The following is an 18,408-nucleotide window of genomic DNA, read 5'->3' as shown; positions in this document are numbered from 1 at the left end:
CCGTCCCTTTTTATCCCCACATCCAGCAAATCGCTCTGTTCACGTTTCACTCATTAAAAATGAATACTAAGCTTAGAGTGAAAGCAGTAGGGATATGTCTTGAGACAACCTATAGCACTGATGGTCCAAAACAGTAAAACAGGGCTTTAATGATAGTAATACATGGACTGTGTGGATTCAGCTCACTGCAGAGACAACAGGTGTCTGGATATCTTAAATCCTTCTGAAAAAAAAACCTTCATTTTTAAAAGCAAGGATGGCTACGAAGCGGCCGGTGTAAACAAGTCACCGCACCCAGCCAAAAGCACATCAACTGCAGCTGGGGACACAAAGGTGGTTCAGAAGTTAATTGCCAGCACTGTTACCTGCTGTCACAGCCCTCCTGCAACCTGAAGACTATTTAGATCTCCTGGACAGTCACTGCAGTGAGTAACAGGGAGCTGAGAGACGAGCTGTGACTGCAGTGGGTTCCTCCACACAGAGATGGGATTTTTAACTGCCTTGTTTTCCTTTAGCATCTGTTACACTTGCTGGTTTTCAGTGCTGCAGGATCTCCTGGTGTCTGGACGGAGTTGTTTTTTCCCTCTCAAACTTCAGTGCTTTGTAAAGTAAGAGGCACCACAAGGAGTATTCATATATACATTGTCTGAAGTGGGGTCGTTACGTGCCCTACTTCTGTACAGCTCCATCCACCACGGCACAGGAAGTTGGGGCAGGGATAAACAACTCTGCTGTCTGTAATCATGACATAAGCATCCAGTGATACAGAATAACAATAATATTGTGTAATCCTCAGGCAGCACATCACAGTGACCACACTAACCTGGTGACTTGTCTAATTCACGGCAAGGTAAAGCTGACTATTTCATAGCAATTCGATGATGTTTTATGTCATTTCAACCCCAATCACAACTGTTGGGTTCTTTCTGTTTTAAGTCTCACTGTACATGGCTGGTGCATAATTCTGAACGTAACACTGTTCTGTTTTACACTGACTGATGTGAACTCCCTTCCTGAGCAGACAGAGAAGTAATTCTCACGTTAAGTCAAAGCAGAACCATTTAGCGTAATCCCTTTGCTGAGAACTTCCACTTACAGCACTCTCTAAAGAATAAGCCCAAAGGTTCATGAAGGATAACAAAGCACTGGAACAGCTTGGCCTAGAAACGTCCTTCTAACACCCCCCACACACACACACACACTTCTCAGCTACTTTATGCTCTAGAAAGTGAAACCACTAATTCTTACATGGGTGGAATAACCTTCAAGTGCTTATGACTATGGCCCTTTCCCTGCAAATACCAACCATGTGTTTAACTAAGAGAACAAAGTCCCAGCAGCTATCTTGCACAAGGAGATTCAGTGCTATTCCAAGAATATCCAAAGTACAGACCCAGCAGACTGTCCTGGATCAATTGGAATGGATATACCAGCCTATAAAATGGATAAAAGGAAAAAAAAACCCAACAACACAGAAAATGAAGCCTGAGTCCTCCCATAGGCGTCTAAGCAATTTAACCTGGAAACTGGCATAGAGCCCGTATCTGAAGATTGTTGTTAATAGGTTACAGGGAAGGGTGTTCACCTTCTATTAAGTTTTTCATCCTTCCTGCATTATGTAAGAGGTTAACAAGTTACTACACACAGTCCAAGGCACTGGTAGGAGCTGGGTTCCACATGACTGTCTCTGGAAGGAAGCAGGACAGGTTTATGTGGCAGAGGAAGTCAGGTTAGTGAGCCCAAGACTTCAGACTGTCTGAACATTTCTCATGCTGCATCCACTATGACTTCACAGCACACCTAACAGGCAACAGATTACAAAACTTCTGCGTTCTGTGCAACTCTGTAGTAATACTGAGATAAAAGGCCTCGATTTTAGAATGTGTAAGTAATAAATCTAAGAAATGAGAGAGCAGTAAGAGGTACAGATATTGTTCCAAAAGTTCTGAAGATATGATCTCTGTAAGCAGAATGAGCTGAAGTTTTCTAAGTTCTAAAGCAGACAGTGCCATGATAGCTATGATTTTAATGATTAAAACCTATACCTTTCAACTGACAATAGTCTGCTATCCTTGCTACAAATGAGGGATTTCAAGACCAGGAGAATAAGATACATTATTGGTTTCTCTATCACAGGGATTTTCTTTAAGTATAACCTTTAAATGTTCATCTTAATAAAAAAAAAAAAATCATTCTAATTCAGGCCACGCATTGAACTCTTCATATAAAGAAGCTGTAATTAAAGTTTATATATGGGAGACTGAGCCTTTTGCCTTGAAGTGAGCTGTCTGCAAGAGTAACACAGACATACAAAGCAAGCGTAGAAGATGGCTCTCACCTCCTGTCACACACATTCAGCCTTTTCTGCTCTTCATACTCTTCACCCTGTCATCACGGCACACTGGTTTTGGGGAACACGTTTATACAGTCCAGCCAAAACTAATTTTCTGGTGTCTAAGTAGCAAACTGTGACCTACTTTCCTGTGACTCGCCACCAACGTCAGTACAGCAGTGCAAACTTCAAGGAAAACACACATTGACACATCTGGATATTAACGTTTGACTTATTAACTGTTCTGTTTCTAGTTCATGTTAGTCCTCATCTTAGGTCTCTGTTGTCTGAGCTATGCCTTGGGCTCTCGAGGTGCTTAGCACAAGACACCAAACATGCACAGGGTCTCCAGCTGCAGGTACACTCTCTTCTTTTCTAAGAGCACAAGAGAGATGCAGTTCTCAGCTGCAGTCCTTTTTCCACCAGACTATAAACACTAACATCTCCCACTTTCCCAACTTTTCAAAAGAGAGCAGCTGCCATTCAGAGCCCAATTATCATTTCAAGAACAACATTTTGGCACCAGAACTATTTACATGGAGAACAGATTAAAACTAAAATCCAGCTCCCGCTATTATTTCTAAAGCTCAGTAGGACACCAGACGTGTTTTACTTACTTATTACTTCTGTAATAAAAAATAGGGGGTATTCATCCAGAACATCCGTGCTAATTTTCAAGTGGATTCGTCGTATGATCAACAGGTTTTAAGCTAACATCAAACACCTGTGATTAACTCAAATTTCTCCAGTTTCTCTAGGACAACACTCAGTGCCTCCTACTTTCCAAACAGAATTCTGACACAGGGGGCTCTCCCTGGTATCACAAAACATTAAGTTGTATTTACTTGTGAATCCTTCACGTGTAAAAATATGAACTATTGAAAACATACCTTGTGTAGAAGCTCTGTGTTCAGGCTTTGCTCCATTGCCACCATTCCAGTAAATACAGTACATTCAATATTGCTGAGCTTTTTACAAACAGAACAGATAGAATACAGTCAATAATTCCTGTTCTGACTGAACAAAACAATAACTGACAGAAGTGAATATACCTGTGATAAGCATTAGTTGATGTGCACTTTAAAAGGGGAATAAGTTGTTTCAATACAAGAATACACTGCTGAGATCAACTTTCTTCCTACCTGCTCACTGAGTGTTAAGGTGCTGCCAAACACTTGAGTATTCATTTTCTACTCATCTTGAAAACAGAACCTAATGTTTCCTGGTCACTAGAAGTTAAAACCATAGAACAAAGAAGTTAGCACGTGCTGGAAACTATTTTTAAAATTTACTGGCAAAAATAATTCATCTATAAAATATATTACTACTTGCAAGGTTATAATCTCGAAGTCTAAATCTTACATTGCAACTTTACAAGTGTGGAAAATTATTTATAAGTCTTTGTGTCCGCAAATTTTACAGCGTTTTAATTACCGTCATCCTCATTGCATAGGAGGAAACAAAGGCAAACGTGCACCGAGTGATTTGCCTGCAGTCACAGTGACTCAGTGGCTGAAATAGGAGCACGGTCCTGCTCTCCTGCTTTGCTAATCACTAATTCAGCACGAGCTGAGGCCCCACAGTCCAGACCTTCGCTGGCTTTAAGCTATCAGAGCAATAGTAGTTGACAGCAGCTGAGTACGAGTGCACAGCTGACTGAGAGATCCGCACTGGTGCCAATTACAGCTTAGGAGGGCTGTAACTTTGGTATGGTTAACATTCACATTACCAAGCAGGAGGTTACATGCTTGATAAAACCAAGAAGATTCCTACGGCGACTTCTGCAAGAGATTTCCTTAATAGCCAGTTTTCAGAAGCAAGGGAAAACTAAAACAGGTAAAACAATAAATTATCTTTACCTTCCATTCCCAAGGAATAACATCTTGCCAGGTTCCTAAGAACACGCTGCTGTCTATTGGCTGGGAAAAGCAAACAACACAGGCTGTGTGGACACAGAACCTCATGCTGTGAGTTTTAATGATGTGCTCTAGATTCAGCATAGTACAACAGGTCTAGAAGTGGAGTCATGTCAAGTAGAGGAAAGAGGAAAAAAAAGCAAATCTGTAGCATCTGTTCAGGCCTAAGTTGCCATTTCTGTATGTAGGTTCAATTTTTAAATAAAAACAAGTCACTCTACTGCAATGGAACCCATTAAGACCATTCAGATTGCTGCTTCCTAAATGTAATCTGTGGGCTGCAGCGTCTCAGCTATCAGATGACACATACCCAGCTGGTTAAAACCCTTTAATACATAAACATTTTTACATAAACAATCAAAGGAAGAATAAAATGGGGAAAAACTGAAACAAACAATCCGAGTTAAGCTTTATTTTTATTTAGTGGTAAATAAAATCACTGTGGCAATTCTCTACAAGATGATCATTGGATTTTATTGTTAGGTTTCCACTGGATTAGCAGCGATACTGAAAAGCAGCACTCAATGTTTTTAACATACAGACCACCTGGACCCATTTCATTTCTACAGTTTTTGCCTGCATTGCAGGTAATGCTGCCAGGTACAGGATCTGAGCAGAAAATCCTCCCCAAACACTGCACATTGACTATGAAATAGGATTTCAAACCAGCACAAGGATCCACTTGCACAGATCTAACTACAGGTTTGGGATCACTAAAGCATTTGTATTTGTTCCTTTGCACAGCATCAACTCCACTATTATCCAAAAATCAATGTATCAAAAGTCCACACGACTAGCACAATTTCACCTTAACCAAATCAAGAAGATTTTGCAAATGTATCACAATTAAACCACATCCTTCTTTCCCTGTTCCAATATCTTTGAGCTTTTCTTTAAACAAGATGAAATAAATACCTGGTAAATTACTTGCATGCTGTCTGAGAAATGTTTGCTTTACACATTAGAAACCTACAAGTTTTCCCTTCTACATCAGGACAGGTGCAAAAGAGAATGTTTTTCTTAGTCATATTTCATGTTGTTACAAAGACTTTACTCCAGCTAATAAACAACACTTCGGAACATAAACGATATGAGAAAAGCAATGAGGATTTTGAAGTCAGTACTTTATTTTGGCACACTTAGCAAGTATTAAAGAAGCTTATCACCCCTCAGTGCTACTACTTCATGTTTAAAGATCAAATGCTATTTCTGTAAAGCAGTCACATTCCAACTTTGATTAGTGTAGCAAATGCTGCTATGAATTCTTAAAATGCTTTTTATCAGATATCTCAAAGTATATTAAAATAATATTTGAAATGCAGGGTACCATTATTTCTTGAGGTAAAGAGGAAAACAGATGCACCTAAAAAGACAGAGGGATCCCAGACTATGCACAGTCCTGAATTCCCTACTGAGGCAAAAAGATAAGGCCACAAATAGGAATTCTGCATGAGAAATTAATTCGTGACATTATTACAACCGTTCAGATTTCCTTCATGTCAGTGCTGTCACATCCCAGGGGAAAAAAAGGCATCTCTGAGCAAAGCAAGAGGCAGAAGACCCCAACCTCTCTATGTGGCCCTTACCCACCTCTCTTTCCCTTAAGGGAACCCTGTCTTTTCCCAGTCTGATGGCTTTCCACAAGCAAACACAGACACTGAACCGCAGCCACGTAGGTCCACAAGTTATATACACAGTTACAGCACAGTGATAGTCAGTCAGTATAATTGGCAGCCAACGCAGGGTGTGCAGAGGAAACCAATTCCACAATCCGTTCTATGAAACACCTTGATAAAAAACGTGAAGAAACCTCCTGAGAGAATATCAGCAAAGTAGAAAAAATAAAGTGCACCTTTCTTGAGTTTTACTTTGATTCAGCCACTTCATCCACGAATTCCACTAGCGGAGCATGTCTGTTGGCCTGAGCACCTTCTTGAAAATTCACCTTTTTTATCACTCCTGCCTTTGGAGCCCTTATGGTATGCTGTGTAGAAACAGATCAACACTGAATCAGCACAAGGGGTGGCTGCTTTTCCCCCCTCTCTCCAGCAAACACTAATACTACTCTTTGGTGCAACTAGAATGTCACGCACATATTTCCTCAACGTTTCTATATTCATCTTAAGCCCTAATTTAAAATGTCACCCTAGCCCTTTTTCAAGCTTTATTTTCTCATCAGCATTTATTTTGATAAGTACACTAGGGACAGAAATGCTATAATAATGTATTTTGCAGTATGAACAGCTGAAAGCTGTTTTGCCTCATAATATTTTTTTCTGTTTCATTAGATAGCAGGCAGAAATAAAACGGCTTTAGTCTACAATATTAATCGTATAACAGATTTGTTCCACTAAGAGGAATCTGCAGATTTACTATAGACAGTGAAATATGAACACAGCTGTAAGTGACAATGAAGGAACAATGTGTTTGACCCCGATCCTCACACTGGTCTACTTGTTAGTTTTCCTTTCAAGCTCTGATTCTTGGTAGTTTTCTATATAGGATGAGCATAATATTCAAAAACACATTAAGCAAAGATTCATTTAAATAACGCTTTTGCAATTTTACACTCTGCAAAAAGAACAGCCCAACTACTGGTCAGAGATATCAGCTGGAGGGACACAAACATTTGGCATTCAACTGTAAATGGGGTTATTTTCTTAGTGTGCACAGATGTTGTAACCCATTTAATTTTAGTGTAATTTTTAAAAGGCGTTGTAAGGAAAAAGGGGGTTTTGTCAACAACATTAATTCTGCTGCCACATACTAAAGTGTAAAATAAACCCAAACTTGAACAGTTTAGGCTACAAGAACCACAACTCAAGCAATTTGAGCCATGGCCAAGCAATGTGACAACATGGAACGGCCATGTGGACAATTAAAATTAATTTTAGTGAGCTGTTAGTGAAACTTTTTTGTAAATAAAACTAATATTGTCCTACAAAATCCTGGGCATATTTGCAGTCACCATGAGCTGAATTCCTGCACAAAGTAACTAAAGGCATTAGAATCATGGAGAGCAAGAAATATTCCTAGACAGGTCTGTACTAGAAAAATGAAAGGATCACAAGGGAGAGAAGGATTGACAAGGGAACCAGATGAATGTGAACACATCTGCAGAGTGCCAGGGATTACATCATCGGCATTTGTTAATAATAACAACAAATGTAATCCCCTAAAAGCTCAACAGGCACAACGCTTGTTTTACAGCATATAAAGCAATAGTGACATCTGCAAGTGACAATCTGCACCACTCGTCATTAATGCAATGAAAACTGAGACAAGCAGGACCCTATTTTTATTTTCTCAGCAAACTAGAACCTTGTGTAAAGTCACTCACCTCCATTTTCATAGCTATCATAACCATTAGAGGGTCGCCAACCTCAACCTTATCCCCTGCTTTCACAAACACCTGCAATTCAAATGTAAATTAAAAAAAAGTCATGTATGTCTGTGCCATTAAAATATATGAGTCAGATCTTGGCTAGGACAACCCACTTAGTAGTGGATTTATAAAACAGCCTCATAGTATCTTTTATCATTGTCAAATTGGGTATTTGAGTTCCTTATACAATACTCAGAGGGAGTCAAAGGTTTTATAAAGAGGTTTGATAACTGTCAACAGGTTGGCCAGGAAGCCATTTATGTATCAAAGAGGAAACACTTGAAGAGAAAATACATTCTGCCACATCTGGGTTTTAAAAGCTTCTATTTTGAGACACAAAGTCCAGAACCTCTTCCTGGAGCAAGCCACTAGGTTTCTTCTAAAAATAAAGTCCAGAGAGATTTTGGCAGCCACCAGTTCACAGCCCTGAGTCAGAACACTCCTTGAACTTCAGGTAACGCTCATGGCACCAAGCCTGGTGGGGTTCAAGAAGCAAGTGGCCAGTGCCCACAGACATATGGTTTAATGTCCAGGTAGTCCTGTGTGGAGCCAATAGTTAGACCCTATGACACTTGCGGGTCCCTTCATAACTCAGGATACTCTAGGATTCAAGAACGTGAGAGACCCACAGCCAGTATAATCCATCCTCTGAAACAGCTCACGTCCTTTCAGGGTTCACTTCTCTAACTAGTAAAATTAACTATCTTGAAGATCTGTTATGATGAAACTTCTTAATTCTTTCCTGGTAGCACAGAACCAAACACCGTGTCTGGAAGACTGAACTTTGATATGATTCTGTAGAATTCATTTACCCCACTCATATTATTATAATCACCTTTTCAACAGTGCCCGTCATGGGTGCTACGGCACCACCCTGCGTCCCCGCTGAACTCACTGCAGATAAGTATTTGGGTACAGGAAGGCCAATCTGAGCACTGCCCTCCTACAGAAAATAAAACCAACAGCAAGAGTTAACAACAGTAAAATAATACCACTAGTCCATGCGCTGACACGGGCCAGGACAGACCCAGCTTTATGCAAGGGGAAATACAGCTGTTTCAGGTTGTATACTACTGGGACAAAGCAACAGGACAGCGTGCAAACCGACTGATGATAACCAAAAGAACTTTACCGGAGAGAAGAGGTGAATGGTGTTGTCCAAAATGACCAGTTTGGACTTGCATACTGTTCCATTAACTGAAGAGCTCAAGTAAATTGAATCACCCTCATTGAAGATCTCTCCAGAAACCAGGAACATTTTGTCTTGAATCTGAAAGTTAAACGCTTCTATAAGGACAAAGCCTAACCCTTCAGGAGCACTACAATAACAAAGCAGGACTTACTATTAACTCTGGAGTATATATATTAGGAGTGGGTATATAGTGTATATATAATACACACACTATATATATTAGGAGTGTACAGTCATAACCCGTGATTTCTCAGACAAATTCTGATTATTATTTTTTTTTAGTAATTTTCATAAATCTGATAAACATCTTGTATTTTTCAATTAATAGAGCATACAAGTACCCCGTGCAGACAGCTCAGATTAACTGATATACTCCTGCTAGGACAAGTTTTATCATAAACCATGCAATAGCACTCAGTAAGATTATAAAGGTGTGCAGAAGAAAAAAAATAAAAATCAAGACTATTGTGCTTAGTGCTGTGATCTGTGCCACAACTTCTGAATGTGAAGGTAAGGATATGAACACAAGCGTGCCACATTAAATCTGCAGCACTCCCATGGCACTGTCCTCTTCATCATCAGCTCCCAAGGCACAACACAGCTCTGCTTCTCCAACCCATAACTTCAGATTCTCTCCCTTTCCACCTTAATCCCCGTTCTTTCTTTCCTCTCAGCAGTCTCCATCCTCCCCAACTGCACTTCACAACTCAACATTCCTTCCAGCTCCTTTTTACATTTTGCTGACATTAATTCTATTGGTCGGCTTAAATTCTAAAAGCTCTCTTACGTTACATAGGTAATCGATACAGTCAAAATACTCTGAGAATTGTTTGAGCAATGAAGGTTATCTCCATAGTCCTATCCACAAGAACAATAAAGAAAAGGTACTATTTACCCAATAATGTAAATATATGAACAGTAATACAATCATTTTCTCACTACTTTAGAGACAGCCACTTAGGAAACAAGTTTATGTATCTGGAGTCCTATTCTGTAGGATCCAAGTACTTTAAAAGTCGGTATGAATAGAAGCCTACAAGAAATTCATTCTTTGTTCATTTAATGGAATATCTGAACAAAGTACTTGTACCTGCATGCTGTATGACCCCCCTCGATTGTAAGTGACAGCCACATCCACAACTGTCCAATAAAACAGAAGATGTGTAAGTAGATTTAATAAGACCCAAAAAATAATAACAAACAATATTTAGTCTATTGTTTTGATTCAAAATGAGACCTAAACAAAGTCTTTTCCCCACCCCCCCCAAAAAAAACCCACAAGTTTTACAGCAGCTTAGCAGACACTGAAGATTTCACACTGAGTTTTAGGCAATTTACTTTTCAAGGCTGAACACCTGAAGTCATGCTCTGGGAATCTGTATTTCAAGTTAGCTGGGCAGAGCACAGTTCTTTTTTCTGGGAAACGAGTATTGAATGCCATCACACAAACATGAGGTAAAACAAAAGCCAAAAGCTCGTCCAAAATCTCAACCTTATTCATTTAAATGACAAACACCACTACTGTCATTTGAATTTAGTTTCTGTCTCTTCCAGATCTAAGAGCTTGGATTTAAAACTGCAACCTTGCGAATTACCTTCCCAGTCTCAATTACTAAGCAAATAGTAGCAGTATCAGTTCTATTTCTTAACCTGGATATTCAAGTACTTGTTGAAATAACTTCATCCATCAATTATCTCTTCTCCCTCCACACATGCTTTTTTATTCACTTACTGTTTTCTCCATCTAGTAGAGACAGTTTTCTTGTATATAATATATTTATTCGTCTGCCAGTGCTGGATGCAAATGGTGAGAATTTATCTAAAATACAAAATACACAGACACGTTACTTAAGTTATAGTTTGGTCAAACACACAACACTTAGAACTTAAACCAAAAAAAAAAAGAAAAGACTCTCCTAGTATCACTACCATTAAACTTACATATTTATTTTGCACATAAAAGGTTGGAGACAATCCCAAACTCAAACTTCAAGAAGGAATAACTGAGGCTGTGTAACCTACAGAAAACAAGACACCAACAACAGCACTTGCTAAGAGGAAGAATATTGACTGTTCTCTGTGACCAACCCTTGAACAGGACAAGAAAGCATCAGAATTCTATGGCAACACAGCACACTTGGATTAAACTTCAGCAGAAAGTGTTAACTGTAGAGTTTGAACTTTTGGTAGAGGATTGCCTGGAGAGTTTGAGGAACTTTCTGTTATTTGGTGTTTTTGAGAACTGATTGGATACACCACTATTAAATTGTGGGCAGGCATTAAATAAGACAAAAAAGAGGCTCCACAAAGTAATCACACGTGCTCACAGCACTATCTCATCCAGTCACAAGTAAAATAAAGCAAAAGAAGAATGATTCTTACCACTTGATTGGTCTCTAAAAGCATCTGATACCATTTTCTCTTTCAGAATGAGTCCTAGAGCTGCTTGACACACAACTTCAAGTGGGGTTGCTTTTCTGGCTGGAAACAGATCATCATGGTATTGAGGAATGAAATCAGTATGCACATTTCCAGCCTCAAACTGTGGGTGTCCTGACAGGCTCAGTAGGAAATCAATATTAGTGCTTAATCCTACAATCTGTCAAAAAAAAACACACACAACAAAACAGTATATTGCCAAAGTGAAATGAAGTTATGAATGAATGCGCAGCTTTCTGCTCAACTTATGCATTGAAACTTTCTTTACACAGCACCAACAAAATACAAAGGTCATGAATGAAATGAATTAATTCAACTGGTTTTAATAACCAAGAAATCACTGCTTTAAAAAAACAAAAAAGAAGAAAAACAAGCACTCTGCTCCCAAACCACCTTTGTCCATGGCAAAGTCAAAGAAAGCTTTCCAGAAATAGTAAGGAGAAGTGATTTTATCTGTGTGTTGTTAGCTCAAGGTGTTCATGAGCCTTGTTCAAGAATGGAAACCACACCAGGTACCACTTACTTACATTATACTGAAGCAAGCTGTACCGCAACTTTCTCAGCGCTGCCTCACGATCCTCAGCCCACACAACTAACTTTGCAATCATTGGATCATAATGAACAGAAACCTCATCACCTGAAATATATGAAGGAAGTTCTGTAACACTCAGGCATGTACTTTCTGAAGGCATAACACACAGCACCGAACTCAGATACAAGTAGTGGCCATGTTTCTGAATGCTCTTAGAGAATATTTATCTTTAGCGATCTGATCTTTTCAGTTCCAAGGAAACGCTCAGCACGGAGCTTTTATAGAGGTAATATTACAAAAATTACTTTGTTTTGGTTGCAATCTGCAGGACTGGTAAGTTATGGTAACAATACAACCAGCACAGTCCAAGAGACAGTGGCTCAAATAGAGATGAATAAAGAAGTGAATAGAATATCAAATATTTCTCATTTCACTGCTGCCGTCAGCTGTACCTTGTCTGACTCCAGTTTCTATGCGGGTGTCTCTATCAGGTGTTGGGGTAGATAAGTGCACCAAGGGCCCAGCCCCTGGCAAGAAGTTATTGGTAGGGTCTTCAGCATATATTCTAGCTTCAAATGCATGGCCTCGGAGCAGAATTTCTTCCTGTGTTAGTGGAATCTTCTCTCCTGCCGCAACCTGAAAAAGCGTTTCTTCTTTAATGCAGGATCAATACTCTGTTAATGTGTGAAAGGTTAAATATCTCTATTCCAAGCACAAGCAACTAGAAAACGTGTTTAAAAAAAAAACAGCAATGAAGTGTGTTAAATTACAAGTAGTAAACTAAAGTTACTCCTTTTTTCTGAGATTCACCAGGGTTTTGAATTATTACAATAAATTGATCTCACACAGCTAAAATATGACAGAAACATTATCATTTATCATAATTAAACATTTAAGTTAAAGGTTGACCAGCTAAGACAAGATTTTATTAGGGAGAAAAATGACTCTAACAGCGGATGCTGAATTGGATAACTAGCAGCCAGTGCTGCTGATTCTCTCTCATATTGAGGGATCTGTACATTTAAGTGATGCTTTCTATGTACTCACCAAACAAAAAGGGGCTGTGCACATAAAATCAATTATTACTTACCCTAAGCTGCCATTCCACCAAGTCTGTCCCAGTGATCATCTCTGTAACAGGGTGCTCCACCTGCAGCCTGGTATTCATCTCCATGAAGTAAAAATTATGCTGGGAGTCCATAATAAACTCCACTGTTCCTGAAGTATTTAAGAAAAGGACATTAGGTGTCCAGCCTGAGAATGTCTAAGACAATCGATTTATTTAGACTCACCTGCTCCCACATAATTCACTGCCTTGGCTGCTTTCACAGCAGCTTCTCCAAGTCTCTTTCGAACTTCAGGATTAATTCCTGGCTGTAAATAATAATAAAACACATAAGACTACAAATTCAAGTGATGTTAAACTCCTATGAATGAAGATTTAGAAACCACAGCATCATCCTTAGATTTCACTTGAAATCATTTTCCTAATGACATATTTTTTTTTCAGTAAGAACATTTTCTACAGCATAATTAAAACAAGTACATAGAATTAGAAGTAAATTTCTACCCATTAGGCAGATCAGATGGGATCAGCAATGACTCTGAAAATGTTTTATTAAAAAAATTAGATAGGAAAAAAAGGAAAACGTAAGAGCATTTTGCTCACCCCTGGTGCCTCTTCAATGATCTTCTGATGTCTTCTTTGCACGCTGCAGTCTCTTTCAAACAAATACACCACGTTGCCATGCTGGTCACCAAACACTTGAACTTCAACATGCCTGTTTCATAATAACACAAGTCACAGTAAATTACATTGAAGCACCAATCCTGCCATTGCCTAAAGCAGTCTTGACTCAAGAACCTTATTTACTTCAATACAGCATTTCAGAGACAGCTACTAGGAGGCAGAACTTTGTTCTATGTACAAAACTAACAAATAATTGTCACCATCCAGATAGTCCTCCAATGCCAGGCAACCTCCCCAATAATCTAATGAGATCTTCTATGCCCAGTGGACAGCACTAGCAAGGCACTGCTTGCTTTCTAATGAACTCATTCCTTGCAGTGATGCTTCAAGAAAGATTTAAAGTACAATATTACCAAAATACCTCCGTCAAAAGCTTGCAATAAGTAAAAATAAACTCAGTCTCCCAGGCAAACCAGGAACTAAACACTACAGCTTCTATTATTCAAACACCTGTGTTTATTTAGCAGTAAAACAAACACTACCCTGTTCATATTAAGGCCTCTTTCTCACCTTGGATGATCTACAAATTTTTCAATCAGCATTGCATCATCATTGAAGGACTTCTTTGCTTCTCTCCTTGCTGACTCTAGTTGGTCCAGAAACTCCTTTTCTGAATGAGCAATTCTCATGCCCTTAAGTAAGCACAAAAATAAAAACAAAACATATCTAAATAGATAAGAATACAGTAAAAATCCAGGTTCATGACTAAACAGTAACTTCACAATAATGCCTAAATACACATACCAACATGCAATAAGTCAACCCTATGGAGCCCTACTGAAAGCACTGTTGAACCAGATAAACCTATACAACAGTCTGTTGCTAACACATTCTAACCAAAAATAGCCTTCCAGGTTTTTTTCCATACATTTCTTTTATAATAATCAAACACTGGAAACTGATGCAAGATAACAGTGCATATCACATCACTGAGATAAACAGACCTGTATTAGCTTATTTACCTTTCCTCCACCACCACGAACAGCTTTAATCATTACTGGATATCCTATTCTCATGGCATGCTCCTTTAGATGCTGGTCTGACTGATCTTCTCCATGATAACCTTCAACAACAGGAACGCCAGCAGCAGACATTATAGCTTTGGAAGTGCTTTGACAGAACAGTTTTATGTTTAGAATGACAATGACACTTATAAGTTCCAAACCTGTATAAGTTACCCATACACACTCATACAGGATGGCACAAAACACTCAAGAATAACAGTAAGTTCCACCAAGCATGCTAAACTACAGAGGTAATTCACCCTCACATTAGCAAGTGATAACAGATTAGCACTCAAATTATTACCCATTTCACTTTTAGTAATAAACTCATTTCCTCTTCTCTCACTTAGAGTTAACAATCCAAAGAAATGTTTCCAGCACAAGTAACTAAAAATAAGGTCATCTGATGAATAAAACCTACCATCCCATTTAACACCAGCCACAAGAACCTCTTGATGATACGGTACCAACATGCAAGAGAACCAACCTGACTGCTAAATCTACATCTATATAACACCGCAAGGTCCCTGTCCCAGAAGATGGGATTCGATTAGGTACTTAATTATTAAAATCCTAATGACTGAACTATCCTATGTCAGCAGGAACTTTGAGCTCATGCTTTCGAAAATAGAATAAAAAATCAGAACATTAAAACCGGTGGAGTAAAATAATTAACAAAATTAGCCTTAGCAAACTATAAATTGCATAACCAAGTAACAAATTAGAAACAGGTACCTCTTAATACCCATATCTCTGATAGCAGATGAAGGTGGACCTATGAAGATGATTCCCTCTTGCTTGCACAACTCCGCAAACTCAGTGTTTTCTGAGAGGAAGCCATAACCTGGATGAATAGCCTAAAACAGAAGACAGTTACCAGCCTATTGTTGGATTAGTCTAGCTTAGAAAACCCTGGAACTTCAATATATTGCTAGGCAAGCAAAAGATGGAACTATCATGTATAAACATGAAAAACTAAACATCGGGCATGTATCCACAGATTTAAGGTTGTGACCAACATACCTGTGCTGCTGATGTCTTGGCCACCTGTATTATTTTCTCAACAGCCAAATAACTCTGCTGTGAGGGTGCTGGACCAATGCAATGTGCTTCGTCTGCCTGATACAGCAAAAATAGATATTGCATAGATTATTTATTACAGACAATGAAAAGCAGCATTAGCTTCAGATTTCTGAGCTCATTTTGTTGTTTACCAGACTGCTGGTATGCAACAGCTAAAATCCCTTACAGCTCAGATTAAATCTCTCACTTCAGAGAGCGGCACAATTAGGAGAAACAAATTCTGCCATTCTTCTCAAAATCAAAAGTTCATTCTCCAGTTCCCAATGGGCACCAAGCTTTCCTGCACCTCCTGTAACACTGTCAGGTGTTAATCCTGAGATTAAGCAAACCACTCAACGATTCAAGGGAAACCTGGGAATAACTACAGAGGTGAAAATCAACTGCACACACACCTTTCACATTTAGCTTATTCACAAGAACTACCATCATAAATGAATGTTAGTCCCACACTTCAGCATTTCCAGTACCAACCACAAACATAATGAATATACCTCACCATTGCTACGTGCATGGAATTTCTGTCTGCTTCACTATAAACTGCTACAGACTTCACACCCATCTTCCTGGCTGTTCGCATCACTCTGCATGCAATTTCTCCTCGGTTTGCAATCAGAATCTTCCCTATGCTGTGACCTCCTGTTTAAAGGAACAAAGCACAGAAAGCAATTTTCAAATGAAATAAGCCCTTAAAAACATAACTAGAAATAAAACAGTTTGCAGTGCTTATGTATTTCTCTAGGTACTTAAAGCAGCACAGTTAAAATAAACCAATAAAATGGTGATGCTTCTAAGAATTCTATAATGTATCCTTTCAGGCAATGCGACAAGAGGGTCAGTTCAGATCACCCTGTTACATTTTACTACCTTATTTCTAATGTATCTTAAATACTGCCATACCTGGCTTTGCAATCTCTGTAACGTAAAGGATCTCACAGGAAAACATCACAAAAATAAATAACTTCCATGTGAGCTGCGTACAACTATGACAGAAAGAATATTCAGAGTGTTGATCACGCATTAGAGGTGATTTCCACCACGTCAGGTACATACTGTGTTCCAACACTACACAAATATAGAATGTTCATTAAAAAACTAACCCCAAAAATACAGCTAAAACCATTGTAAGATCATCCACGTAACACAAGCAACTGAGACTTGCAGCTAAAGGAAGCCCAACATACCTGCTGTGGAGGCACACTTTGCAGACAGCTGAGCGGGGCTCCATGGCCTGTGCAATTACAAACACAGCTGTTACAGAATCACAGAATTGTAGGGGTTGGAAGCACACAAAGTTGCAGCTGCAGCTAAAAAACTTATTTTCAAGAGAAAGCCCAGCACCAGCTCCACTGTGAGGCTGCTGATATTGCTATTGAAACACAGCATAACCAAGCACAGCACGGTTGTACAGACTCTGCTGTTTCCTTGAAAGGAGCTCTCCATTAGACACAATGGGAACAACAGATTTCCCTCTTGTTTTCTGAGCAGATTGGAACAGTGGAAGTGAGCAACTTCATGTTTTGGTGGGCAAATCAGACACTGGGGTTTACTGCAGAGAGGGTAAGTGGTGGGCAAAGGTTCAAACAGCAATGGGAGACAGCTGTTTGTACAGCGAGACAGTGCAAGAGAAAGTGATTGTACCAAGGGCAGAGAGTTAGAAAAATGACACTTGAGTTCTCCGAGCCATTAATAACTTCACAAGTGAGAAGTTACACCTGATGAATGACAGAAAGCACTGAGGAAATCGCCTATGGGAGGCTAAGTGGCTAAAAAGATACAAAGCGAACTCCTGAAGGGGCATTAATGTAACCCTAACAGACATGCTGTATCTGGGATAAAGCTCAGTGATTCCGGAGCAGCATCAGACAAAGATGCAGGGAATCCTGGGCACAGCACGACCAGAGAGATGAGACCCCGAGCCTCAAACAGACACCGCCACAGAAACCCATTCCTCTGTCCTTACAAAGACAGTACAGGGGGGTGCTATGGAGGGGCACCAAACCAAACCAGCCTGCAGGGCCAACCGTGCTGCAAACCCCGCGTCAGGAGCTGCCGGGTTGGGGTCTGAGGGTCGTTCCGGCTCATGGTTCTCCACAGAAGCGGACACGATCCGCTCCGCCCGCCCCGAGCAGCGGCCCAGCGCCCTCCGCCCCCTCAGCGCAGCCCCCTGCCCACACACAGCCCTCTCTCCACCCCGGCTCCCTCCCTTTGCAGGCGCTGCCACCGCCGGTTCCCTCCCGGCCCGCACTCACTGACGCTGCAGCGCCCGCAGGCAGCGCCGGCCCCGCTCGGCCACCAGCACCAGCGCCATGTTGGCGGGCCGGGGGTGGCTGCGTGGTGCGGCCTACAAGGGCGGGGCCTACACCACAGATCCTTTTTATCAGCGTTCAGCGTGTCTACTTTGTCTTTAAACACAAGATGGCAGCGTTACACGTAGTTTGCCATTGAATGCAGTGTAGAACTAAAGATATTGTGCAGTCCGTCGTTCAGAGGTGGAGGATTTTATGCTTTGAACGGTGAAACTAACAGAAGCAGCGAGCTCATTTGTATTGCAGATCTGCCCCTGGTGAAGGTGTCTGTCAGTGTGTCTGTCAAGAGCCATCACTGGGCTGTACACATTATTGCTCTACATACCATAATCCCTTGTCAAGAAAAATTAATAATCTGGGACACCCATCAGATGGTATCTTATCATTGAAAGAAGTTACTCTCTTTCTGGTGCCCTCACTGGTACTTCTCTAGCAGGTTCCTCAATCAGCTGCTAGTTGCAGATCGGTT

General features: G+C 40.1%; 1 protein-coding gene across 1 annotated transcript; it reads right to left on the bottom strand.

Annotated features, from left to right (window-relative positions):
- Nucleotides 1–4,633: 4,633 nt before the first annotated feature.
- Nucleotides 4,634–18,003, bottom strand: MCCC1 (methylcrotonoyl-CoA carboxylase 1). Its single transcript, XM_015871553.1, has 19 exons — nt 17,883–18,003; nt 16,815–16,861; nt 16,130–16,269; nt 15,574–15,669; nt 15,286–15,407; nt 14,509–14,656; nt 14,057–14,178; nt 13,466–13,577; nt 13,089–13,170; nt 12,887–13,014; nt 12,249–12,432; nt 11,792–11,901; nt 11,208–11,424; nt 10,558–10,644; nt 9,916–9,965; nt 8,766–8,903; nt 8,469–8,576; nt 7,589–7,660; nt 4,634–6,232 (listed from the first exon to the last, which is right to left on the bottom strand). Exons 1-19 carry the CDS (start codon nt 17,939–17,941, stop codon nt 6,113–6,115), a joined length of 2,142 nt encoding a protein of 713 aa, XP_015727039.1. The 5' UTR covers nt 17,942–18,003; the 3' UTR covers nt 4,634–6,112.
- Nucleotides 18,004–18,408: the final 405 nt, after the last annotated feature.

This window comes from Coturnix japonica, chromosome 9 (genome assembly GCF_001577835.2).
Source record: "Coturnix japonica isolate 7356 chromosome 9, Coturnix japonica 2.1, whole genome shotgun sequence".
In the NCBI taxonomy this organism is placed as follows: domain Eukaryota; kingdom Metazoa; phylum Chordata; class Aves; order Galliformes; family Phasianidae; genus Coturnix; species Coturnix japonica.
The sequence above is the reverse complement of the archived record's forward strand: the minus strand, read 5'-3'. Positions and strand labels throughout refer to the sequence as shown.